The sequence below is a fragment of the Engystomops pustulosus genome, chromosome 5 (assembly GCF_040894005.1).
Source record: "Engystomops pustulosus chromosome 5, aEngPut4.maternal, whole genome shotgun sequence".
Taxonomy (NCBI): Eukaryota; Metazoa; Chordata; class Amphibia; order Anura; family Leptodactylidae; genus Engystomops; species Engystomops pustulosus.
Genome location: NC_092415.1, coordinates 42,207,100 through 42,233,992, shown reverse-complemented (window position 1 = coordinate 42,233,992; position 26,893 = coordinate 42,207,100). Strand labels below are relative to the sequence as shown.

At 41.4% G+C, this 26,893-nt stretch overlaps 1 protein-coding gene across 5 annotated transcripts in view; it reads right to left on the bottom strand.

Annotated features, from left to right (window-relative positions):
- Window positions 1-26,893, bottom strand: part of C5H8orf34 (chromosome 5 C8orf34 homolog) — a 176,409-nt gene that overhangs the window by 57,736 nt on the left and 91,780 nt on the right. For all 5 annotated transcript variants that reach the window (XR_011855689.1, XM_072151749.1, XM_072151747.1 and 2 more), the window contains exons 9-10: window positions 25,078-25,163; window positions 19,626-19,699 (exon numbers count right to left, since the gene is read on the bottom strand). Coding sequence is in view for 4 of the 5 variants with exons in the window: in XM_072151749.1 (XP_072007850.1) it covers window positions 19,626-19,699; window positions 25,078-25,163 (160 nt within the window). In the remaining variant the exon portion in view is untranslated. The remainder of the gene's footprint in view (window positions 1-19,625; window positions 19,700-25,077; window positions 25,164-26,893) is intronic.

Below are 26,893 nucleotides of genomic sequence, written 5' to 3'. Positions count from 1 at the left end.
TATAGGGCAGATTTACTTAACCGGTCCTGTTGCGATCCCGCGGTGCGTTGTCCGATGAGGATTTGGGTCTGGTGTGATTCACTAAGATCGTGCGCCCGAGTTACTGCATACGTTGCTTCTGCGCAGAGGTCCGCCGGAGTTCACCTGCTTCTTCCCGATGCATGTAAGTGCTTGATCTTGCGACACAATTCCTTTTTTAAATTCTGTGGTTTGTCCGAATCCGTCGGCCACGCCCCCTGATTTATGTCACATGCAAGCCGGAAATAATCGCGAAACCTGACAAAAATGCGGTGTTTGGACCTTTAGTAAATGAGCCCTATAATCTTACCAGGTCACAGAGAGCTTTTCTTAACTTATTATATCATTAGAACCATCTGACAATCAGTCTACATTAGTCTCATAGCATCTGCTTATAATGGAACCCATGACATTCTACTAGATAATGGGTTCTAACAAACCTTTTTGGAATTTTGACAGGAAGAATTCTGCTGTACCATCAGTAGTGATGACTTCCATAATGGAATCCTCAACAGCACCACCACTATGAGCAGAGTCTCAGCAAAACTCTATTATTTGACCGAAAAGAGTTGGTGCTATCTTTTCAAAGTTTCCCATTAAAACTACTTACTGTAGTATTCACACCCACTCGTTTTTCATTGTGAATTATTTTTTCTATTTTCTCTTACGGTGAAAGAAAAATAAAGTATATTGCAAGTAATATGCAGCTGCCAAAACATGCCCTGAAGTTGCGATTTCTGAGATTCGGCCAGTAAAGACGACAGGCAGCTAATAAAAGTGGTACAACCAAAACACTTCACATGCATTAAAACACTAACAGAGACTCCTCTAAATTATGGCAGAGGCTTTGAACGACACTGGTGGTGTGAAGACGTGAGACTGCTAGTGAAAACAGCTACATGTAACATATATGACCGTTACTTTTTAATTGGCGCCGGGATTTAATGAGCTACTTGCCGACATATTCAAAAATAAAGAAAACACATTTCTATAAACCGTGCCAGCCAATTGTCTGTAAGCTCTGCCAATCATAAAGGGGAAAGTTCAGGAATTTACAACCCTCTTTGATTCCATATTAGAAGAATGTATTAGTACAGCTGGAGCGCAGATGACACGTCTTATTTTCTATTGCTTTTGAACACCATTTCAATGTGCTTTGTGCTCTCTCCAAACCACCAATTTGAAGATAAAGCATATACAACCCTCTAGACAACTATTACATGCAGTCAGTGGAAAGTGAGTTTCTTTAAGTCCCGTTTTGTTGTTTTATACCCACATTTATTGGCTTGCTTCGATAAATCAAATTACAAAAAGGGATTTCAAAGTGAAAAAAAAAAACAAAACAAGCAAGAAAAATCGGTATGAGGAGACTATAAGTGATGTAAGGGGGCTGTCAAGTTCACGAGTAAAGTCTTTTTTTCTTTCCTAAGAATTAGAATGGGAATTACCCTAATACTGTCCAGGTTTTACGCTGGTTTCTCTCATTTTGGGTCCTCCTCAACACACAAAAAACGGCAACTAAGCTTATAGGGGCTTATTCTCTAGGCGGTCCAAAGCTATATACTAAAAAATAAAGTTATCTGCACGGTGAGGTACCAGTCGGGGTGTGAGAATCAGGGTACAGGAGTCAAGCGCTCACCCACCCTCAAAGTCGCTTTGTCATGTAAACCCCACCTCCTTCCTTCCGTAGAGCTGATACGGCTGGCTGGCTATATATTACAGGGGGCTGGCTATATACTACATGGGGCTTGCTGGCTATATACTACAGGGGTTGGTAGGCTATATACTACAGGGGCTGGCAGGGTATATACTATAAGGGCTGGCTAAATACTACAGGGGCTGGATATATACTACAGGGAGCTGGCTATATACTACAGGGAGCTGGCTATATACTACAGGGAGCTGGCTATATACTACAGGGAGCTGGCTGGCTATATACTACAGGGTGCTGGCAATATACTACAGGGGCTGGCAGGCTATATAGTACAGGGTGCTAGCTATAAACTACAGGGGGCTTGCTGGCTATATACTACATGGGGATAGCTTAATACTACAGGGGGCTGGCAATATACTACAGGGGGCTAGCTATATACAACAGGGGGCTAGCTATATACAACAGGGGGCTAGCTATATACAATAGAAGGCTAGCTGGCTATATACTACAGGGGGCTAGCTATAAACTACGGGGGGAATGCTTGCTATATACTACAGGGGGATGGCTGGCTAGTACTATAGGGGGCTGGCTATATACTACAGGGAGCTGGCTGACTATATACTACAGGGGCTGGCAATATACTACAGGGGCTGGTAGGATATATAGTACAGGGTGCTAGCTATAAACTACAGGGGGCTTGCTGGCTATATACTACATGGGGATAGCTTTATACTACAGGGGGCTGGCAATATACTATGGGGGGCTATCTATATATTACAGGGGCTGGCTATATACTACAGGGGCTAGCTATAATCTACAGGGTGCTAACTATAAACTACAGGGGGCTAGCTATAAACTACAGGGGGATTTCTGGCTATATACTACATGGGGATACATTTATACTACAGGGGGCTGGCTATATACTACATGGGCCTAGCTATATACTACAGGGGGCTAGCTATAAACTAAATGGGGCTGGCTATATACTACAGGGGGATAGCTTTATACTACTGGGGGCTGGCTATATACTACAGGAGGCTAGCTATATACTACAAGGGGCTAGCTATATACTACAAGGGGCTAGCTATATACTACAGGGGACTAGCTATATGCTACAGGAGGCTGGCTGGCTAAATACTACAGGGGGCTAGCTGGCTATATACTACAGGTGGCTAGCTATATACTACAGGGGACTAGCTATAAATTATAGGCGGCTTTCTAGCTTTATACCACATGCGGCTTGCTGGCTATATATTGCCGGGTGGCTTTACTGGCTGGAGGCTGTGAACAATGTGTATTTCCCCCCCTACCCAGCTATAAACTACAGGGGGCTTGCTGGCTATATACTACATGGGGATAGCTTAATACTACAGGGGGCTGGCAATATACTACAGGGGGCTAGCTATATACAACAGGGGGCTAGCTATATACTACATGAGACTAGCTGGCTATATACTACAGGGGGATAGCTGGCTATATACTACAGGGGGCTAGCTATAAACTACAGGGGGAATGCCTGCTATATACTACAGGGGGATGGCTGGCTAGTAGTATAGGGGGCTGGCTATATACTACAGGGAGCTGGCTGACTATATACTACAGGGGGCTGGCAATATACTACAGGGGCTGGTAGGCTATATAGTACAGGGTGCTAGCTATAAACTACAGGGAGCTTGCTGACTATATACTACATGGGGATAGCTTTATACTACAGGGGGCTTGCAATATACTATGGGGTGCTAGCTATATATTACTGGGGGCTAGCTATATACTACAGGGGGCTAGCTATATACTACAGAAGGCTGGCTGGGTATATACTACAGGGGCTAGCTATAATCTACAGCGTGCTAGCTATAAACTACAGGGGGCTAGCTATAAACTACAGGGGGCTTTCTGGCTATATACTACATGGGGATACATTTATACTACAGGGGGCTGGCTATAAACTACATGGGCCTAGCTATATACCACAGGGGGCTAGCTATAAACTACATGGGGCTTTCTGGCTATATACTACAGGGGATAGCTTTATACTACTGGGGGCTGGCTATATACTACAGGGGGCTAGCTATATACTACAGGGGGATAGCTATATGCTACAGGAGGCTGGCTAAATACTACAGGGGGCTAGCTGGCTATATACTACAGGTGGCTAGCTATATACTACAGGGGCTGGTAGGCTATATAGTACAGGGTGCTAGCTATAAACTACAGGGAGCTTGCTGACTATATACTACATGGGGATAGCTTTATACTACAGGGGGCTTGCAATATACTATGGGGTGCTAGCTATATATTACTGGGGGCTAGCTATATACTACAGGGGGCTAGCTATATACTACAGAAGGCTGGCTGGGTATATACTACAGGGGCTAGCTATAATCTACAGCGTGCTAGCTATAAACTACAGGGGGCTAGCTATAAACTACAGGGGGCTTTCTGGCTATATACTACATGGGGATACATTTATACTACAGGGGGCTGGCTATAAACTACATGGGCCTAGCTATATACCACAGGGGGCTAGCTATAAACTACATGGGGCTTTCTGACTATATACTACAGGGGATAGCTTTATACTACTGGGGGCTGGCTATATACTACAGGGGGCTAGCTATATACTACAGGGGGATAGCTATATGCTACAGGAGGCTGGCTAAATACTACAGGGGGCTAGCTGGCTATATACTACAGGTGGCTAGCTATATACTACAGGGGCTGGTAGGCTATATAGTACAGGGTGCTAGCTATAAACTACAGGGAGCTTGCTGACTATATACTACATGGGGATAGCTTTATACTACAGGGGGCTTGCAATATACTATGGGGTGCTAGCTATATATTACTGGGGGCTAGCTATATACTACAGGGGGCTAGCTATATACTACAGAAGGCTGGCTGGGTATATACTACAGGGGCTAGCTATAATCTACAGCGTGCTAGCTATAAACTACAGGGGGCTAGCTATAAACTACAGGGGGCTTTCTGGCTATATACTACATGGGGATACATTTATACTACAGGGGGCTGGCTATAAACTACATGGGCCTAGCTATATACCACAGGGGGCTAGCTATAAACTACATGGGGCTTTCTGGCTATATACTACAGGGGATAGCTTTATACTACTGGGGGCTGGCTATATACTACAGGGGGCTAGCTATATACTACAGGGGGATAGCTATATGCTACAGGAGGCTGGCTAAATACTACAGGGGGCTAGCTGGCTATATACTACAGGTGGCTAGCTATATACTACAGGGGACTAGCTATAAATTATAGGTGGCTTTCTAGCTTTATACCACATGCGGCTTGCTGGCTATATATTACCGGGTGGTTTTGCACTTGCACTTTAATTGTTGTGTCCATTTTTGCCTCGTTACATTGACAGCTGTGGGGTTTTTTTGGCAGACAGGCATTTATTTATTGCGTACATGTGTATTTATTTGTATTGTGTTTTTGTGGTCAACAATATTGATACAGAATAGGAATTTCTCTCTTGCACCTTGTATACGCCTTTACACCTATTGTTAGGGGTGGTGGGTGGATTGGAGCCACTGTGCTTCGTCCATCCAGTGTGTTTTTTGTGTACTTATGTACTTTTAATTGATTTTAACCCTTGTCTAGTTGTAAATTTATGAATTAATAAAGATTATTTTGTACCTCATTTTCGGTCCATTATAGCACACTTCTTTTCTTCCAATTTTCAGTTGCTTAATTGCCAGTGTGTGGACCAGTTAACACTAGAGCTGTGCTCGCCCCAATAGTCTGTTTGGTATATTACCGGGTGGCTTTACTGGCTGGAGGCTGTGAACAATGTGTATTTCCAACCCTAGGCTTATACTCAAGTCAATATGTTTTCCCAGTTTTTGGTGGTAAAATTAGGTGCCTCGGCTTATACTTGACTATATGTGGTAGATTATTTTCTTTAATCCACATACTTTATAGTCCTTCTTAATGAAACATTTAACTTACAACTATCTCACATGCCTACATTTTGGGCTCTGTTTTACATGAGTCATATTAAGAAGAAATAGAGGTAAATGTGACCTTTCTGTACTGCTTTATGTCTTAAATTTCATTTGTAATTTGAAAAATCATTCTTAAAACCCAAATTGTTAAAGAAAATGTAGTAAAATAAGATTTTTTATAACATTTAAGCAACACTGCGAGTCAGTGCGGAGTGTCATCAGTATTTCCACTTTTAGAGAGGTCACCTAAAAACAAACCTGATTTATTTCCAGAATAAGATCAAGTTTCAAAAAGTCATAAAATTACGATACCGACATTACGTTCCAGGTCAGCTTGTAAAAATATTGTCCTTATCTAAATACTGCTGTTTCCTTTAGCTGAGTCTTTAATGAACTGTGACAAATGCCAACTCTGCTTTATTCAATTCTACACTTAAATCTGAACGTTCCGAGTTTATTTCACGTTTTGATCGGCATTTAGATTCAAATGAACACCTGCGCTTCATATTTCTTTCCATTTAAGAACTGGCATTTTCCACCTCAACCTTAAAACGTATCCAATCCAATGCCCCTGTCTATACAGTGTCAGGTCAATTTATTCATTTTCTTACTCGAAATATGCCAACTTCTAAGGTCAGCCATGAGTCAGTCATTGAGATGATTATTTTTGGTTTTCATTAATTTTGCCATTCAGTTTCAATGATTGGGTAAGATTTGCAGTACAGGCAGAACACCTGACTTACAGACAGCCCCCTAGCCCCCTAGTTACAAACGGCCCCCTGAATGTTGGTAATTTACTTTATTTCAGCCCAAGGCTAAAATAAACAGATATAACAGTTATTAAAGGTGTCTGCAATTAAGCTTTATTGCTAATCCTGGTTCTGATGACAACCCAACATTTTTAAAATCCAATTGTCACAAAGACCAAAAACATTTTGTCAGTGGTTACAATTATAAAATATACAGTTCTGACCTACATACAAATTCAACTTAGGAACAAACTTACAGAACCTATCTTGTACGTAACCCGGGGAATGTCTGTACTTGAAAAGTACAGTTCCATTATTATGATAGATGAAGTGTTAATTAGGTTCCATATCATTTTTCCAAAATGTCTAAATTCACCTAAATTCTTAGCAGTGAGAAACTGGTGTTTCTTAGAGACTAGGACCAAAGGTTTGCATTGTGTAATAGGGAACTGACCTCCACGCAGCTCTGCTACAGCCATTTACATAATGATCTGCTAAATGCATTACTCACATGAAAACACTCCGCACTGCTAAACATACACACACATACAAACACACTTAGCACTGCTATATACACACAGCAACACACCCAGCACTGCTATATACACACAGCAACACAATCAGTGCTACTATACACAGAAACACACCCAACACTGCTATACACACAGCATCTTACCTAGCACTGCTATAAACACAGCAACACACCCAGCACTACTATACACACAGCAACACGCCCGGCGCTGCCATACACACACAGAGAAACACACCCAGCACAGCTATATACACACAGCAACACACCCAGTACTGCTATATACACACAGCAACACACCCAGCACGTCTATACATACAGCAACACACCCAGTGCTGCTATACATACACAGAAACACACCCAGCACTGCTATATACTCACCGCAACACACCTAGTGCTACTATACACACATAGAAACACACCCAGCACTGCTATACGCACAGCAACACACCTAACACTGCTACATACACAGCAACACACACACAGGTGAGGTAGTAATAATAATAATAATAATCTTTATTTATATCGCCATCAAATTCTGTAGCGCTTTACAAATCATAGAGAACATATACATTTACAAATATAATATTACATTACTGAGTACAAACATTCCTTTGGGACAATAGGAGTGAGGCAGCCAGGGGGTAGGGGGAGAAAATGTCAGAGAAAAAGTCAAAATTCCTGCTGGTGCACCAGGAATTGCTAAATCCCATGGTGTGTATGCCAGAAAACTTGCCCCTTATGATTATGAAATAATACTTTCTGCAAGCATGAAAAGATAGCAACTATGAGCATGCAAAGATATTGCCTGTGAATATATACAGACTATGGGGGAGATTTATAGGGTCTTTTATGCCAGTTTTCCCCCTTACACCAAGGGGCTGTGCCGGATGGCACTCTAGCTGGGGCCATGCTGGGCACTGTGAACTAGTTATACCCTGCACCCGGAGCCCTCTGATATACAATGCAGTGGGATGGGTTAAATCATATGCTGACATACCCCCTATGAGTAAAAATCGATACAGACAATGGGCCACATTTATCAAGGCTTGTGTGCTAGAATTCTAGAGTACAAACCCTGAAATAGATGCAATTCCCAGCATATGGACAGAAACTGCCCTTATTTCCTCCCTTATGCCACTTGGTGTGGAGGGGCTGCCCGACAAGATATTTCAGGTGGGCTGGAGCCTTCTGAGACATCCATCGGATGCAAGGGGGGCACTTAGCACCAGTGTATGATAAATGTGCTCCTCCTATAACTATTAAAAGCTATGTATGATTTTGAAAAGATACAAGCATGGGGGAGATTTTTTTTTAGAAGTGCTTGAGAGGAGAACTGTTCTAGTTGCCCATGACAACCAGTCAGAGCTCAACTTTCATTTTCCCACAGCTGTTTATAAATTTAAAGCGGCGCTCTGATTGGTTTCCATGGGCAACTACAACAGTTTTACCTCAGACACTTCTGATAAATCTCCCCCTAGGTGTATAAAAAGATACTGGCTACGATTATGAAAAGATGCAGACTATGAGGGAGATTTATCAGGTCATAACTGACATACAAGATCTGAAATAATGGCAATTTCTAGCGCACTGCAAGGAATTGCAATTATTTTTCCTCAGATGCCCTCTCCACGCCAAGCAAAAACATATTGGCTAGTGATTGGTTTATGTAGCATTATTTGTTTTGATGTTATTTTAGCTAAATGATGTGAAATTTTATGGCGCTATTTAAGTGAATATGTATTATTATTTTTTAAAGCTGGAAGCCATCACATTCCTTTTCTGAGTTGAAGTGAAAAAAAAGGAAAAATTCAAATCATCCCCTTTCCCTAAAAAGCATATATAAATAAATAAACAAATAAAATTATAAACTTGTTGGGTATCCCTGTGTCCCAAAACGTCTAACCTATCAAAATATTAAAATTACTACTCCATAGGTTAAAAGTCTTAAAGAATAAAAACACCAAACATGCACCTTGTGTCACAAACCTGTCCCGCAAACAGCACAACCACAACCAGACTGGGAAAGTGGTGGCGAACTAACCCTGCAACGTCCCTGTGGGCTCAGGCCCTGCCTACAGCACATAAACCACCCTGATAAAGGCAAACCCCCTATCAGAAACCTGCTAACAGACCCGGAGAGACCCTGCAAGGTAAGAGGGGGGAGTTAGTTTGTTTGGCAGCTGCTAGATGGTGGAGCGGACAGGTAACAGGAAGTCAGAGAAAGCCCAGTGTTCACACAAGGACACAAAATACGTCATGCCAATAAACAAACACAAGTCTCAGTCAGGGAAAGCAGGTTCACACCAGGAGAGACATAGAAGGACAAACAGCAGATAATAGACTTACAAGCAAAACCAGGAAGAATTGGGTTAAATCTAGAGATGAGCGAGCACTAAAATGCTCGGGTGCTCGTTACTCGAGCCGAACATTTCCAGATGCTCGAGTGCTCGTTTCGAGTAACGAGCCCCATTGAAATCAATGGGAGACCCGAGCATTTTTCGGTAAAATTACAAACTGAACGAGCACAGTGAAAGAACAAAGTGCAGAACAGATTGCAGATGTTCGGGAACATCTGCGATCTGTTCCGGAGACACGCGCGCAGAACGGTGTTCTCCGCAATAGTATTTGAAGAACAATATGTGTGAAGAACAACTTGCAGATGTTTGGCAACATCTGCAAGTTGTTCTTCACACATATTGTTCTTCAAATACTATTGCGGAGAACACCGTTCTGTACGCGTGTCTCCGGGACATCTGCGATCTGCTCCGGAGACACCTGTGCAGAACGGTGTTCTCCGCAATAGTATTTGAAGAACAATATGTGTAGAGAACAACTTGCAGATGTTGCCAAACATCTGCAAGTTGTTCTTCACACATATTGTTCTTCAAATACTATTGCGGAGAACACCGTTCTGCACGCGTGTCTCCGGAACAGATCGCAGATGTTCCGAACATCTGCAATCTATTCTGCACTGTGTTCTTTCACTAATTTCTTCAATTAAACGATTAAATTAAATGTTTTAATTGTATTTTTTTTACTGTTCTTCACTTTTTTTTACTGTTCTTTCACATTTTTTAACTAAATGCTCGTTATCGAGCAGGGCAAATACTCGTCCGAGCAACGAGCCGGTCCGAGTATGCTAATACTCGACCGAGCATCAAGCTCGGACGAGTATACTCGCTCATCACTAGTTAAATCCAAGATTGAATCACGAGAGAAAGGTCATATGAATGTAGCTGAACTCGGATACACAGAATAGCAAGCAATAGCAAAAGGGGCACATTTACATACCCGGTCCAGTCGCGATCCCGTGGCACGTTGTCCGACTGATTCGGGTCTGCCGGGATTCACTAAGGTCGTGTGCCCAATATCCAGCAGGTGTTTCTGCTGCGCCAAAGTCTGCCAGAGTTCACCTTCTTCTTCCTCGTGCATGTGAGTGCCTGATCTTGCGACGGCCACGCCCCCGATTTCTGTCACATGAAAGCCGGCGCCGATGCGACACAATCCGGTCGCATGCGCCAAAATCCTGGGGCAATTCTGCGCAAATCGGAAATATTTGGGCAACCCGACAAAAGTGTGGTGTTCGGACCCTTAGTAAATGAGACCCAAAGAGTAGGGAAAGCCAGCAACCTCTGATAGAACTGGGGAGAATATAAAGTGAATAATGGTCGCCGCCCCCAGCAACTGACTGGTTCAGCTGTCCATCACTGAAGCCACGGCTGCACACAAAAAAAAATTTAAAACTCACACGCAGCTTTCCCTAAGGAAAAGATCCTTAAGGGGATCTGTAAATTAAGGCAGCCCTGGAAGCCTGAAACCTGATCCCATTTCAGAGCAATTCAGTGAGTTCTGACACCTTTCAACAATGTGCCAATCGCTAAAGTTTTTTAAAATGTGATCAAAAGGTTGTCAAAGAGTAGTCAAAATTTTACCAATGAAAAGGTCATTACACTTTGTGAGAGATGAGACCTAACCCAGCTGTGCACACCCAAATATTGAAAAGTTACGTCTGACGGAATATCGCAATGCATACAATTACAATGTAGCCTAATTAGTGGTCATGCACGGTCAACACTGTCCTTTTTTAAGGTGTTATAAAAGGCGGCATTTACCAGTACTGTCCTTAAAACCTGAATTATAATAGACACAGGATGACTTTGTGAGGCTGCTCAGGGACTATAAATGTCTCCTCCTTAGAGTAACTGCAGATTAATTAAATAGCAAGGTCATTAATGTAATGTAGGAGCATGCAACAGTAACTTCCTGACATATTAGGGGAACGCACAATATCTTGGTCGGACATAAAAGTCATCTGATGGCCACCTGCTCCTGCAGCTGCTTTGCTGTGAGGTGCTGCCAGCTTTATCTGACTGTAACTATCATTTTATCATGAGAAGGGCATCATTTTCCATTGAGCTTGTAGTTAGGGCTGAATAATGAGACCCCCACCCAAAACACTCAGGACCTTAGCACTAGTAGAGAGCACTACATAATACAAGTAGTGCACTACAGCTGATGGGGGACAGAGTGGATTTATCTCTTTCCTCTATGAAATCTTTCTCATAGATTTGTATGCTTTTAACCACTTCAACATGTTTTATGGCTGTCGTTAGAAGAATTCACACGTGTCCTTACCTTGATGGTTAGCTTGCCATATCCAGCGGACCTATTTTGTATAAATCTTAGGATACTGTGTTATTGCTATTTGTTATATTTGATTGTATGAACTCAGTTGTTATGATTAGTGATGAGTGGATCTGAACCGCAATGTTGGGTCCGCACTGAACATTGCAGGTCATGTCCCCGAACCCAAACTTCAACCAGATGTTTGAGTTTGGGCTCACTTGGAAAAGCTGGTTAATCGGCTGATAAGCCTATCCATCTTATAAACTGGAAGAGGATGTGTAACCAGAATTTTATTCCAGTAATACCTGTTGGTAAAGGGTTAAAGTTTGTCCCCATATGACCTAAAATTATCTACCACTGAGGAACTGTATCTTAATTACAGAATCAAGTTTTCTCCCAGGCTGACAGGAAACCATATCTGCTTTTTTGATTGACAGCTGAGTGTCTCTGCAAATTGTGACCTGAGTAGACAGGAAGTCCTTTTTCCTGTCCACTTCTTGTCCTTACCAGAATTCTGTCCCTTTCACTTGCATGGTGAACTTAGCAGTCAGCACTGTTTTGTAAACTGCAAATCTTATCAAGATTACATGCATCCATATGCTATGTGGAGCCAAGTGGTGGTGGACTTCGCTGGACTTTATAGTACAGTAGGGGGCAATGAGTTCGGTTTATTGTGCATGTTCTTGATGACAGGTTCCCTTTAAGTTGAGGATGTTAGAAGAGCACTTGTGGTCTTATTTCTTTTTTAAACACCCATCAGTAACAACCACGATGTGAGCGGGTACCATTCATCATGAGAGAGAAGGTCCCACTAATTGATGGAGTGGAAGGTAGAGTATATGCCTTGTCGCTCTATTTCATAATAAGGGGGTTTTAGAAATTGTCAAGCCCCGTTCTATGCTGATTTCAGACACTCCCATAGTACTGAATGGAGTAGGATGACATAAATTCAACATTCCTGCCACTCTATCAGTAAGTGAGAATGGGAACCCCATTCTTGTGATCGGTAGGGTTCCAGCAGTCTGACCCCTACCAATCACATTGTCCTCCTCTATCCTATTGATAGGAGATAACAGTCAAACTTGTCACAACCCTTTAAAAAATTTAGGCACAGAGGAAAAATATCTGCTCTCTGGGGATCCAACCACTGGGAGCACAAACAATTACGAGAAAAGGGCACTTCCGAATGAACAAATCTTCTAATTAAAATAAATGTTGTACTCTGTTTTGGTCAAAATAAAAATGAATCCACAAATGTTATTTTAATATAGTTACATATCCTGGGACAAAACATAGACATATTATACCAACATAAAAATTTGGTTAAAAAGCCATATTTCTAAGAGCTGGTAGATTGTACTTTCTGTATTCCCAGGCTTGGGCTGTGACACTTAAGTGGGCTCGTATGTCACACCTCATGCATCTACATTCCTGAGATTAAAATGTCACATTTCATTATGTCAACCAGCAGCATTATATCTTAACCTACAGACTGCAAAAGCAACACAAGATGAAATGTCATCCCGCAGTCACTTCAAAGTCAGTATTTAATGCACAAACCATTACAGAGCTTGAATGCGGTTCTTTACTATGCAAATCACGTACTAGCATTTCTCATTAGTAGTATACAGGACTATCACAGCAGTAATATACATTAGATAGTTCACTGAAAGTCTAATGTAGTTGACAAAACTCAAATGTGGGTCAAGTAAACAAATAAATAACTTTCTTACTATTTAACTATTTAAAGGGGATGGACAATCTCTCCTGCCGTGTCTGTTTTGGTCGCATTCCACTTGAACGTATAGTTCTGGAACATCTATTCCTACTATGGATTGTGTTATTCCTCGGTTATTCCTCCTAGAGGTTTTTCAAAACATTGACAACTGGGCGTGACCACTACTGCTATCTAAACAGTGTGACACTGGCCAATCAGTGCGGACAGTGTCACAGTATATAGGGAGCCCTTTGATGATAATAATGATAATAATAATAACAATAATAATAATAATCGTAACACCAAATTGAAAGTTGAGAAAATATGACAAAACTCTGTTTTGCACAATACACTGGATATGGTATAACAAGGTGATCTGTGAGGGTCTAACTCCACAATCATTAGAAAAGGACCAGCAATTTTTAGAACAGGGTCGGGAGGAGCGTGAGCTGGGCATGTGTCCTGCCACATCGTTCAATAGTATAGAATAGTATAGTATAGTGTGTCCAAAATTCACACTGCATGCTGATTGATTTACTACACAATCTCTGACCGCTCCCATAATATTGAATGGACCAGTAGGATACATTCTCCACGTCCCCCTATACTTATTAGTGAGAATGGGACCCCACACTCCGGATTGTGGGGTATTTACCAGCTGGACCCTCACAGATCACCTTGTTATACCATATCCAGGGGATGGTGATCTTATACCTCAGATATACAAGGTGCATTGACACATGGTACAATGATAAACTATAAGATAATCTTAATTAAAACTAAATTTCATTTGCTGCAAGATAAAGTGGGAGGTTTCCTTTAGAGCAAATTCTTTTTTCTTAACATTCATGCAAATGAGCTTCTAATTGCACCAGGTTTCTTCTTTCTACACTTTTTTTTTAAAGGGAATGTCAATCTTTTGTAAGGGAGTGTTGCTGGGACTGGTTAATATCGAATTAAGAAAATTGGTGCACTAGGTGTCAATTTTTGGTGTCAATGCCCCTGGAGAACAAATGTAATTTACTGCTTTCCTTTTCCCCTTTTAAGGAAATGGTAACAGAAACTAAAAAAAGAAGGTGTTGTCTGTTCATCTTCGGTTCCCCATAGACTTAAAGAGTACATTTCACCACCTCATTCAGTATATACCATACTGTAGCTGCTCTTACACAAATTCAGGGCCACTTTTAACATTTTTTCTAGCCCTCAAAGTTACTGAGTTATTAGTCCCGGTATCTGACAATTGTAATCCTCTCCACTGTCAGTGAGGAGGGGATGGAGCAGAGGAGGCAGTGTGTGTTATAATAACCTTCTCTTAAACTGAGACACTAAGAAGATTTTCAAAACACACTCCACCTACTCTGCTTCAGCACTGTCTCACAGACAATGTAGAGGATTACAATAGTCAGATATTGGGACTGATATTTCAGCAACTGTGGGGCTAGAAAAAAAGCCAAATTGCCTCTGAATCTGTGTATGTTAATATCCACATGTATGAGGTGATGAGTGGTTCACTTTAAATGGAACTTCCATTATGCAACTCTTATTAATAGCAGAAAAAAAATTGTGTGGGCTACTGCAATAGTTATTTCACTAATAATAACGGAATGTGTAACAAAATGTACCGAATGTAGGTTTTTACTTGTAGAGCGTTTTATTACTTTGGAGACACCCTTTAAATTTAGGAGAAGACCATCAACAAACACTACTTCTAATACAGGGGGAGTTTTAAAGCTTCTCTTAACATTAAACCTTTTGGGAAAGTATTGCCAAAACAAACAATGTGGAATAGGTCCATAAAAGATCCCCTCGATGGAATGTTACCTACCAATTGGTTCTAATCTGAATACACTTGAAACGCAGTGATGTATCAAGTAGTCAATGCATTGTGCACGCTTCTAATTGGATAATTACAGAAATAAGCTATAATAATGTATAACAATAACATCAAGGCGCTGGATGTTCTACTTGCTTATGCAGGTTCTAGGACAATGTTTAATTGCAGGAGGCACAACGGAAGGAAAGTGAGTTGTTGAAGGTCACAAAGTGCCATGAGAAAATCCCCAGAGATCTAATCACCGATTCTTGTTCTGGCATTAACCTGCTCACCCCGCTGAACTATTCAACTAAACACTTTCTTATAAGTGGTCGTTCCCACAATCAAGTGTCTTCTTTACGTAAAATCCATGTCCAGCACAAGACAAATGTCTCCATCCAATTACATAGTGTAGGCCCCTATGAGGGATATGATTAGCACATTATACCAGGTCACTTGTCATCTAATGCTACATGAGCTCAGATTTCTTTTACGCACATCAAAAGGTATCAGAAGCTTAAAGAAGATTGATGACAATAATTACACAGAGATAATTGTACATCAGTTTTCCAATAATAAGGACTTTCACATTGATCACGTTTAGTGCAAGAGAAGAAAAAAAAATCCCTTCCCGACCGATCAAAACTACTGAAAAAAGGTCAAATGGACCCAGAATTTACTGATGTTGCGTTTTTAACGAGTTATACTAAGTTTGATTATTTTCCCCTATGCACTGGATATGGGATAACAATCTAATCAGTGATGGTGCGACTGCTGCGACCCCAACGGACCACGAGAACGGACTCCTGCGGATCACATGGATGAAGGCTACATTCCCACTTATTCATAAAGCAGCAGATTGAGCATTTGGTCATTCTGGGGTGACTTTCTCATAAAAGTTCCTCTGAGGATATCACCCCCTGAGTGATGAAACACGTGGGATCAGCCTTTCCCCATTCTGCCCTCATCTACCTACAACCAATTGTTTATGCTGGCATCGTATGGTAGGCTTTTCTTGGTTGATTTTTGCTTGAATATTTTGCGCATGGTTTTATGTATATGTACCTTGTATTAAGTTTTGTTACTCACATCATACTCTAATTAGATTGGACAGGACAAAGGGGACACTTTGGGATTCTGCTCTGCACTTTATGTGTACATTGGGGCTTATTTACTAACGCACTTTTGTCAGATTTTGGAAATTTTCGGGATTTGAGCTGCTGTGACAGCTATTTAGAATGGGATTGTGACGCACGTGATCGATTTGGGCCATTGGATGATACGACGGATTCGGACTGAGCGCGGGATTTAACTTTAAAATGATGTTGCAAGGCAATGCACTTACATGCATCAGAAAGAAGAAGGTGAACTCCGGTGGACCTGAGCGGGGAAGCGCCACATGCAGGATATCGGGGCGCACAATCTAAGTGAATCGCGGCAGAGTGCATTCTAGTCGGGAAATTCCGGATCAGAGAGCGCGCCAGGGACTGGTATGTAAATGTGCCCCATTATGTGCATTCAGTGGAGTTCTGTACCTGTTTCTTGTGTGCGCTTTGTTTTTTAGTGTATTGATTAATAAAGTTTTATTATTTTTTGTAGAGATTACAAAGCGCTTTTAGCTATTTACTGCATCCTCTGTTTTGTCTTTATAGACAATTTATTCAATTGGGAATTATTATGACTTCTCATTTGTCCATTAAAGTATGTAGTTGGCACAGACAGCTTTGCAGTTATGCCACACACCCAGCAGATGATGTTTTAACAATTTGATTGATTGATTTATTTATTAACTACATGTGTAAAATGTATCCAAGAATAAATCCCGATTAACACAATAAGCACTGCACTGATCTGCCATCCTGAGTTCCAAATGTAAATTGATGTTAATTTAAAGTGAACCTGAAGTTATCCAACATTACAATATTATGGTTATAATTTTTCATAGGTCCCTAAGATCAGATTGGTGGGGATCCAACACCCAGTACCCCACACGACAGCTGTTCACAGAAATTAAAGTGGCATTCTCATTTTTTACTCCTCACCTTCAAAAATCTATAACTTTTTTAGTTTTCCATGTACAGAGCTGTGTGATGGCTTATTTTCTGCGTAACAAATTACACTTCAAAATGGTGGTATTAAATATTTCATGCCGTGTACTGGGAAGCAGGAAAAATAATCCAAATGAAGTGAAATTGGTGAAAAAACACAATTGCGGCGTATTCTTGTGGGCTTGGATTTTACGGATTTCACTGTGCGCCCCAAATGACATGTGTGCTTTATTCTTTGGTTCGGTACAATTAGGGGAATACCTATTTTGTATAGGTTTTATAATGTTTTCATACATTTACAAAAATTATAACCTCCTGTACAAATTTTTTTTTGGATTTTGCCATCTTCTGCCGCTAATAACTTTTTTATACTTTGGTGTACGGAGCTTTGGGAGGTGTTGTTTTTTGCTACTTTTGATGACATTTTAATGTTATCATTTTTAGGACTGTGCATTCTTTTGATCACTTTTTATAGAATTTTTTATATTTTTTAAAATGGCAAAAAAGTGCCATTTTCGACTTTGGGCGCTATTTTCTGTTACAGGGTTAAATGCAGTGAAAAACCGCTATTATATTTTGATAGATCAGGCATTTTCGGATGCGGCGATACCTAATGTGTTTATGATTTTTACTGTTTATTTATATTTATATCAGTTCTAGGGAAATGGGGGTGATTTGAATTTTTTTAAAACTTTTTTTAATTTATATTTTTACTATTTTTTAGACTCCCTAGGTTAACTCCCTAGGTTGTTTGTACGATCCTACCATATACTGTCATACTACTGTATGGCAGTATATGGTGATTTTCCTCCTTATTCATTACAATGTGCTGATAGCACTTTGTAATAAATGGGTTAACACGAAGCAGCCTCGGGTCTTCGGAAGACCCGAGGCTGTCATGGCGACGGATCGCCACTCCCCGGTGACGTCCCGGGGAGGGGGGGCCACGATCCTTGGCAAGATGGGGGCGTCCATGCGCCACCATCTTTTTGAAGCCACTGGCGCCAATCAGCGGAAAACACACATTGGCTGGCACCAATCACATTGGCCATCCCCAATCACATTGGCCGGCGCCAATCAGCGGGAAAACATCTGCGATCAATGCTGGCACCGATTGCAGGTGTTACCAGTAAGCCTTTGCTGCAATATGCTCAGCACTGAGCCCTCTCCATGCACCCACACCCGGCAAGTGACGTAGTATTACGTCACATGTCGGTAAGGGGTTAATTAATCTGCCATATACATACATTTCCTCAATTGGATGTTGTTAAATAAAATGTCCCTATGTAAAGATAATGTCATACAACCACCACAGGATTCTTCCAGTGGAGGTCACATATCTTTATTGGGAACAGACCAATCATCTGGATTCAGCAATCATTATTACAGGATAGCTGTGGGACATACAGTACCATCTGGATATTTCTATGCAAAAATAATTAGTTTCTTTGTTCAATAACTCCAGCAGTGATGGTTGTATCCAAGGACAACAAGCTAATTTTTAAAGGACCGTTTGGCTAAAAACATGGAAAATTCTCTTCACACAGGAACATTTTTTAATAACAACCAATAGAAGAAATGTTTCTACATGGCATATGAATTGAATTAAGTGTGAATGTAGAGGCTGAACCACGACACCACAATTTATTTCCTATTCAGTCAAAGTTAACTGCAGTATCCTGGTCTCTCCACTGTATAGAGAAAAGCTGATATTTGGGCTGTCAGACCCAGTGGGTGTTGAGCCCAAATGCCAAACCTGAACGTGTGGATGAAGTCCGGGTTTACGGACCCAAACCCACAATGTTCAGTATTTGTAATGTACAAAATGCAGCTCCAAGGGCAAATCTTTAAAAAAAAAAAAATGCTGAATTCTTTATTCAAAAAATTTTAAATCCATCCTAAGCATATATCTAGCATAGAAAGAGAAAGACAGACAAGGGCAAGCAAAACCTACGTGTTTCTATTAACAATCTTATTGATGACGGTAAGGACACAAAGTTGGCAATTCTTGTCCGCTCAGCCCTAATAAGAAATGTTATTAAGAATTAAACCAATATTTGCACCCCTATCTGCCACAACTAGGAATGTGGGATTGATTTACTGTAACAGATATAGGGTAGGAAAACACACAGGATATTTCAGCACTCGTAAAAAGCCACCAGGGTAACTATGAAAAAACTTTTCCTCTTTATTCACATCTGCGGAAGGAAATAACAACCTAAGCCTTTAAAAGATCTGTGCGTTTTGACGCTCTTGTGTCTTAGTCACGATAGATATAGGGTAGGTATAGTTAGTTCTTTGACTTAAGCATTCTCTCCTTTTCCAAAAACATACCACGGTCTACTAGTAAGAACAGTCTGGTGCCAGTATATTACAGAAATTACATTTTTACTACTATTTTACAGTCATTAGCAGCATTATAGTTGTCAATATCAACCACATTTTCAATGCCATTGTCTTAGCCTTATACTTGTCCATAACAATGTCGTTCACTTACAGGTCCTGTCACTTGAGATGCACTTTCAAATTCTTCATCATCCTCCATTAATGTTTCTGCTCCGGGCAATGAATCTGTTCCAGCGAGACAAAAAAAAAATTGCTTCATGTTCATGTAATTACTTTGGAATAATTAATCTCTTGAAATATGTAAACCTCTAGGTTTCATGCCAAGACTATATAAATAGGTTTAAGAGTAGGTTTAGAATTACACGGGTGATATGTTTTATATCTTGCCTGCCGCAGTGCATATTTCGATGAGTGATGTCTTAATGGATTGAAGAAGTCTATTTTATTTGATCATGATGAAAACAAAAAGGCTGCAGCGCCAAGAAGTACCCGTGGTTAAGCCCAAATATTGTGATACAATAATTGATGCCTGCAGGATATTTAAGGTAGCAGAAGAGCAGCCTTCACTTTTAATGACAGCCTATCATCGTCTTCTTGTATGATGAGTACAAGTATTCCGTCTACAAATAGAGGCTCAATGTATCCCATTTATTTAATCACTACATAACACAGATCTAAACACGCCTGTAATGTAATCATCGTGTTTACCTACTATAAAGGAATTGATGAACCAAGAAAAACTCATCTATTATGTGGACATTAAAAGGACATCTACTGGTAGATCTACTGGTTGACTGGTAGACAGGTTCTTCCCACGTGCTATTCAAGACGACGTCTGGAACAATTTTTTTTAAATCCAAAACGGCAGGATTTTGCAGAAAAAGAGTTTAAAAAATGATGCAAATTAATCTGAAAAGCACCAGCTTATGTCACCAGAGCACTCAGCTTACAATTTATTCACTCCCCCTAACTTGCCCAGTCCCACCGGGTCCCTGACATCAATGGCTCCCTGCAATCTGAATGTGCAAGAGCAGGAGAGACCAGGTGGGACGGGCGAGGGGAATGAATAAAAGATAACACCAGGCGCTCCAGAGACGAAACTTCTCGGACTAATTTGCATGATTCTTAAAACGCTTTTTCTGCAAATATGTGCCGTTCTGGATTAGAATAAAAGAAGTTTGTTGCGGACGCTGACCTAAGGGGCACATGAGGAGGACTAGTCTACCATCAGCCACTCTGATGCTTGATGCCTTTTATGTAGTCAACATGCAAAATGCTTGGGCAAAGACTTGTGTATACTACTGTTTTAGCCAAATATATAGAGGATATAGTACAATAACATATTAGAGTAAAGCCCCTCATACACATTAGACTATAATGGCCAAGTCCACCCATTTTGGTGGATTTAGCTGACAGTCTGGTGTTGTATGGGGTCTCCTGGTTTTCTACCGGCTCTCCCCATGTGTCAAATATAAGGACTGAATAAGTTGGAGTTCAAACCCTGGCAGAGATACCTGGTAGTATTGTACCAATGGACACCCATACAAGCATGAGTGGTAGAGGAGGCATATTATGTGGGAAATAAACTTTCCTTGACCGATTGTGGCTCACTAAAATTAAACGATTCTACAGCCTCAAATACTGTATATATGGTATCACAACATGACAGTAGAGCGATGTTCAAGCAGGAACCCAAAGTATAATTAGACACTAATTAGTGATGATGCAGTAAGTACACTTTCCAAGAACTCCTGTAGGTGTGGGAAATGTAGCCATCCTGAAAACTGTGTTTCACTAAACTACTAAGGGAACATCTTAATTAGTCCCACAGGGCCTTTTATATCCAAATGTTCATAGGGACATATATTCCTGATCATTGCCCTGTGTGACCATCTCTACCAATCAATCTTATGATGCCAAGGATCAAACAAGTAAAAATGCAGTAAGTGGGTAACGATTTATACAAACAGCAACCTACTGTACATCTTGTATTGAAAGAGATATTTGCTTTTCTAGGACATTAAATGAAGGGGTTTTCCTGTGATAACTATTTTGATAACCTTTCCACCTTTTATTTAGGGACCAACACTCCGATCCTGCTGATCAGCGGGTAACAACAGCCTTCTACCACTGGTATAAAGCAGAGAATGAAGCCGTAAGTCCAGCTCCATTCCCATATATCGGACTGTGTCAGAATCCTTTGAATAGAAGCTCAGCTGCAGTTCCTGGTGCCAGACACCATACAGGGAATGATGCTAAACTTTTGGCTATCATCTTTTATTATAATTTTGGTACCAGAATCCATCGGTAAAAGCCTTAAAGGGAACCTGACATCAGAAATTGACCTAATAAACCACTACCAGCATTTTGCCAAGCAGCCGAACACCTTCCAGTCCATGTTTCAGTGTGGTGGCATCATCCAGAAAATCCACTTTGAAGTGAGCTGTAAATTGGTTGTATAAAGTCAAGGAGGCAGAGAGTTTAACACTGGAATCAAGCTCTCTCCTCCTTAGAAAGCCCCTTCACTGTAATTGATGGTCCTTCATCAAGAGACATCACTAACCAGAACCTCCGGAAGTCCAATGTATTAAGTCAATCACAGAGGAGGAGGCGTCCAGAGCTCCCCACCTTGACATCAGTGTTAAACTCTCCTCCTCCATGACTTCATAAAACCAATCTACATGTCCCTTCAAAGTTTATTTTCTGGATGATGCCACCACATTGGACCATGAAAGAAAGTGGTTTATTAGGCCAATTTCTGATGACAGATTCCCTTTAATGCATTGTCCCATATTGTCTCAAAAACTGATCAAGACGAAAAAAAGTACTGTGGAATATAGTCTAATAAGTTCTTTCAGTCATATATTTTGAATGGAAACAGGATAAATGACTAGATTTTTTAAGCCAGGAAAGTCCTTTATCATCACTTGTGGATCACTGAATGTAGAGATGAGATTTATAGAGCGCAGTTATTGTAGACAGTAGTAGCCTTTGCTTTCATCTACTCCAGTCATCTACGTCTAGTCATGAGTGCAAACTATCCATCTACTAGGCAGCTTTACTACAGCTCCTGTCCTCCATCTACAGCTATCCAAGTGTCCTGTACATGAGCAGAAGGCAGCTGATAGTCTTATCACTGAAGGTGATGGTCCAGAGAGGATAAGGAGGCACTGATAAAGGGTAACGGTTTGTTTGATGTGTAGGTTCTGCTTTGTGTTCAGTTACTAAAAATGCAATGCATTGTTCCTGGAATGTGTCAACAAATCATGAAGATGACTTTCTTTACGATATTTGGCATTTTTTACGAGTTTTTGGCATTTAAAAATGTTGCAGTAATGTTTCCATACAAGTGAATGGAGACTTTTGACCTGACTTTTGCTTCCAAAACTTTTTGACCAATAACTCTTTATGTCTACATTGCAGTTTGAGGTCCTGGATAAAAAGCAGATTTTTAGTTATTTTGGGGTGTATACTGTATTAGTTAGCATTAGTTCACACTGGTGATTGGGGTCTCCAAGAGGGTAATGGAAACTGAAAACAGAAAGTGAATGGAGGACGAACGTGTTAACCTAGCCTTAAAGGGAACCTACCACCACGAATCTACCTATAAAGGTAGATCGGGTGGTAGGTGGATCAATAGGACGTGAGGATTAGCCCTTTTAAGGGCTAATCCTCACTTCCCCGCAATGTTTTAAAAAGTTTTATTGCCCCAATATTCAAATTTCCTTATGCGGCTACTGGGGCGTGGAGTAGCCGCATCTGAGGTTACACGGGGCGGCTACTCCACGCCCGGTAGCCTCTTTTCTCCTCCTACCGAAAATCTTTGGTGCGCAGCTACGAGGAGCTGCACACCCTCGTCCGACGAATCTGCTGTCTGTGCATGCGCAGAACAGTAGGCCCACACCTGCGTGGTCACTGCTCCAAAGCCAGAGCTGCACAGGCACGGGCCTGCTGTTCTGCGCATGCGCAGACAGCAGATTCGTCGGACAAGGATTTTCGGTAGGAGGAGAAAAGAGGCTAGCGGGGCATGGAGTAGATGCGGCTACTCCACGCCCCAGTAGCCGCATAAGGAAATTTGAATATTGGGGCAATACAACTTTTCAAAACATTGCGGGGATGTGAGGATTAGCCCGATCTACCTTTATAGGTAGATTCGTGGTGGTAGGTTCCCTTTAATGTTGCCTTAATGTTAAATTTATGCAATTTTTATGTAATAGTGACATTCCATCAAAGCTTTATATTTACTTTGTTTAAATATGTATTTATCCACATCACACATGGACAGAGCAGACATAGCAGACCTGGTACAAGCCTTCCACCTGACTCAATGGTATAATAATGAATTCCTAAAGGGCACCTTAGGAGCCCTACAATTGTAATTTAACAGGAATCCCCCTGACTCCCCTTACCAGCTTGAGAAGCCAAACACCCCAGTAGAGATACTGGACATAGGAAATCTCTGACCCCCCCTCTTTTACTTATCAGAGCAATGTTTTCAAACTACACATTTTAAAGTGTTGTTGACTTTGGAGAAATAAAAATATTACTGTGCAACATACTTTTGACACAATTTCTGACCTGTCATGTAAACATGTACAGAACACTGCTTTTGCTACGTGTTCCTTATTGTGTAAGGTGCTTTTTGAAAATCAAATAAAATGTTTTACAAAAAATTGTATTTATCTAATATATAAAGCTGAGTGTATGTATGTCCACTAAAGCAATCTGCACCATCACGTTTAAAATCAAGTTTTGCACAGCCACTCTCTGTGACTTCAGTTTAGAACAGAAATTTTCACCCCACACTTTCCAAAATACACTTATTAACCACCATATACAGGAGCCATTGTCTACTGTTGCTGCTGTGGCAGTTGGTTGCTATTTTGCCACAGGTCATTAATTTGAGCTCTGCACTTTGATAGAGAGATAGTCAGAGACAGACAGAGATAGTCGGAGACAGACAAAGTCAAAGACTCACAGAGACAGAAATGGTCAGAGACAGTAAAAGACAGAGACAGTTGGGGACAAACACAGTCACAGACAATCAGAGACAGTCAGAGAAAACCAGAGTCAGAGAAAGTCAGAGACAGACAGTGATAGTCAGAGACAGTCAGAGACAGAAACAGTCGGAAATGGAGACAGTGAGAGACGGACAGACAGAGACAGAGGGAGAAATGGTCAGAGACAGAGACATCAGAAAGAGTCAGAGACCATCACTGACAGAGATGTTCAGAGACAGTCTGAGACAGAGACAGTCAGAGACAAAGAGACATTCTGAGAGAGAGCGAGACAGAAAGAGAGAGAGATACATATAAATTATTTTTTGTTAACCGATTCTGTTTTGTTAAGAGCAGCTAAGAGCAATTATTTACTATCCCGGGCAATGCTGGAAGCTACAGCTAGTTTCTATACATATTTGATGTGTCTTTTAATTGATGAGTAAAAAATAGCCACACTCTGGTTTTATGATTTTTTTTTTTCACAAAAATGACTTTAAAAACCATATTAATAGTTAATAAAAATATTATTAAACTTTATTAGATAAGTAAACCTTACAACTGGCAAGGTAAACCAAGGGACACTAAAGGAAGATGAGTACTCACCGTCTGCATGCACTGCAGCTTTCACAGCAGAGGAGCAATCCTTTGGCACCACCTCTTCTCCCTGAGCTAGATTATCCCCTTGCAATCTAAAAAATAGAATGCATGTTACAGGGGAGCCCTGGGACCCACAAATAATGTATTTATATTTTATAGGTCTCGCTATCAGCACTTATTGTAGATCCATAAATTGTTGGTAACATTTACACTTTGTTGAAGTTATTTGTTTTTTTTTTCCAAAAAACATCATGACAGAACAGCCAACTAATAGTGTTGAATCTTGTATAAAACATTTTGTATAATTCACTTTTTCCCCGTCAAGAAGACCTGTAGGTGATGATTTGAAAAATAACTGCATTATTCAATTTCTATTTTATTCCTCATGGAAAAATATGAATACATCTAGGTGCTACCATTCTCTTAATCTATAGGGTATGCCTCAAAATTAAAGGGGTTGTTCTCTCTCACTTATCTTTGACAGGGTAAGTACAATACCCTAATAGGGTTACCCATATAGTACTTAACATGGTAAAGTTTCCATAAGGCCACCATGGCAGGTCATGTGATAAGCTGACCAGCAGTACTGCAGACTTTCAGTGACATTATGGGGGTCATTCACTAAGGGCCCGATTCGCGTTTTCCCGTCGTGTTACCCGAATATTTCCGATTTGCGCCGATGTTTCCTGAATTGCCCCGGGTTTTTGGCGCACACGATCGGATTGTGGCGCAACGGCGCCGGCATGCACGAGACGGAAATCGGGGGGCATGGCCCAACGAAAACCCGACGGATTCGGAAAAACCGCCGCATTTAAAAAAAAAAAAAGTGTCGTTGGACACGCGCTTACCTTCACCAAGAATAGGATCGTGAACCCTGGCGGGCCTCGGCAGACTTCAGCGCAGCAGTGACACCTGGTGGACTTCGGAGGAACTGTCTTAGTGAATCGGTGGAAGACCCGAATCCACCGCAGAGAACGCGCTGCTGGATCGCGAATGGACCGGGTAAGTAAATCTGCCCCTATGTGTCCTGCTGCCTGGAGGATGGGGAACATACAGATATTATTGTCTACATACCCCTCCGTCATAACAACTCCCATAGCAATGATCGGAGGAAGGAGACATGCCCCCCCCAACCACTGCTATGTAATACCTACAACTACACCCTCCATCCGCCAGTCCGTGGCATGCCCCCCACCCACTGCTATGTAATGCCTACACTCCACCCTCCATCTGCCAGTCCTTGTCATGCCCCCCAACCACTTCCATGTAAAACCTACACTCTACCCTCCATCTGCCAGTCCTTGTTATGCCCCCCAACCACTGCTATATAATGCCTACACTCCATCCTCCAACCGCCAGTCCTTGGCATGCGCCCCAACCACTGCTATGTGATGCCTACACTCCACCCTCCATTCGCCAGTTCTTTGCATGCCCCCAAGCATTGCTATGTTAAGCCTATACTCCACCCTCCATCCGCCAGTCCTGGGCATGCCCCCCAACCACTGCTATGCAATGCCTATACTCCACCCTCCATCCGCCAGTCCTTGGCACTGCCCCCCAACCACTGCTATGTAATGCCTGCACTCCATCCTCCATCCACCAGAAGGCAGCAGGAAAGTCTCATAGGGCACAGAAACTCCTGCTGCTGGCAGGTCCCGGTGGCTTTATGGAAACTTTACTTGGTAAAGTATTGTAATAGAGCTCAAATCCTTTAACACTGGGAGATTGTTCACGTAGTGGTGTTAAAGCTGGTGACCGTGTTCCTTCATGGGAAAGCAAGAATTTATATAAGTAGATCTGTCGGTTCCCTACATCGAAGTCA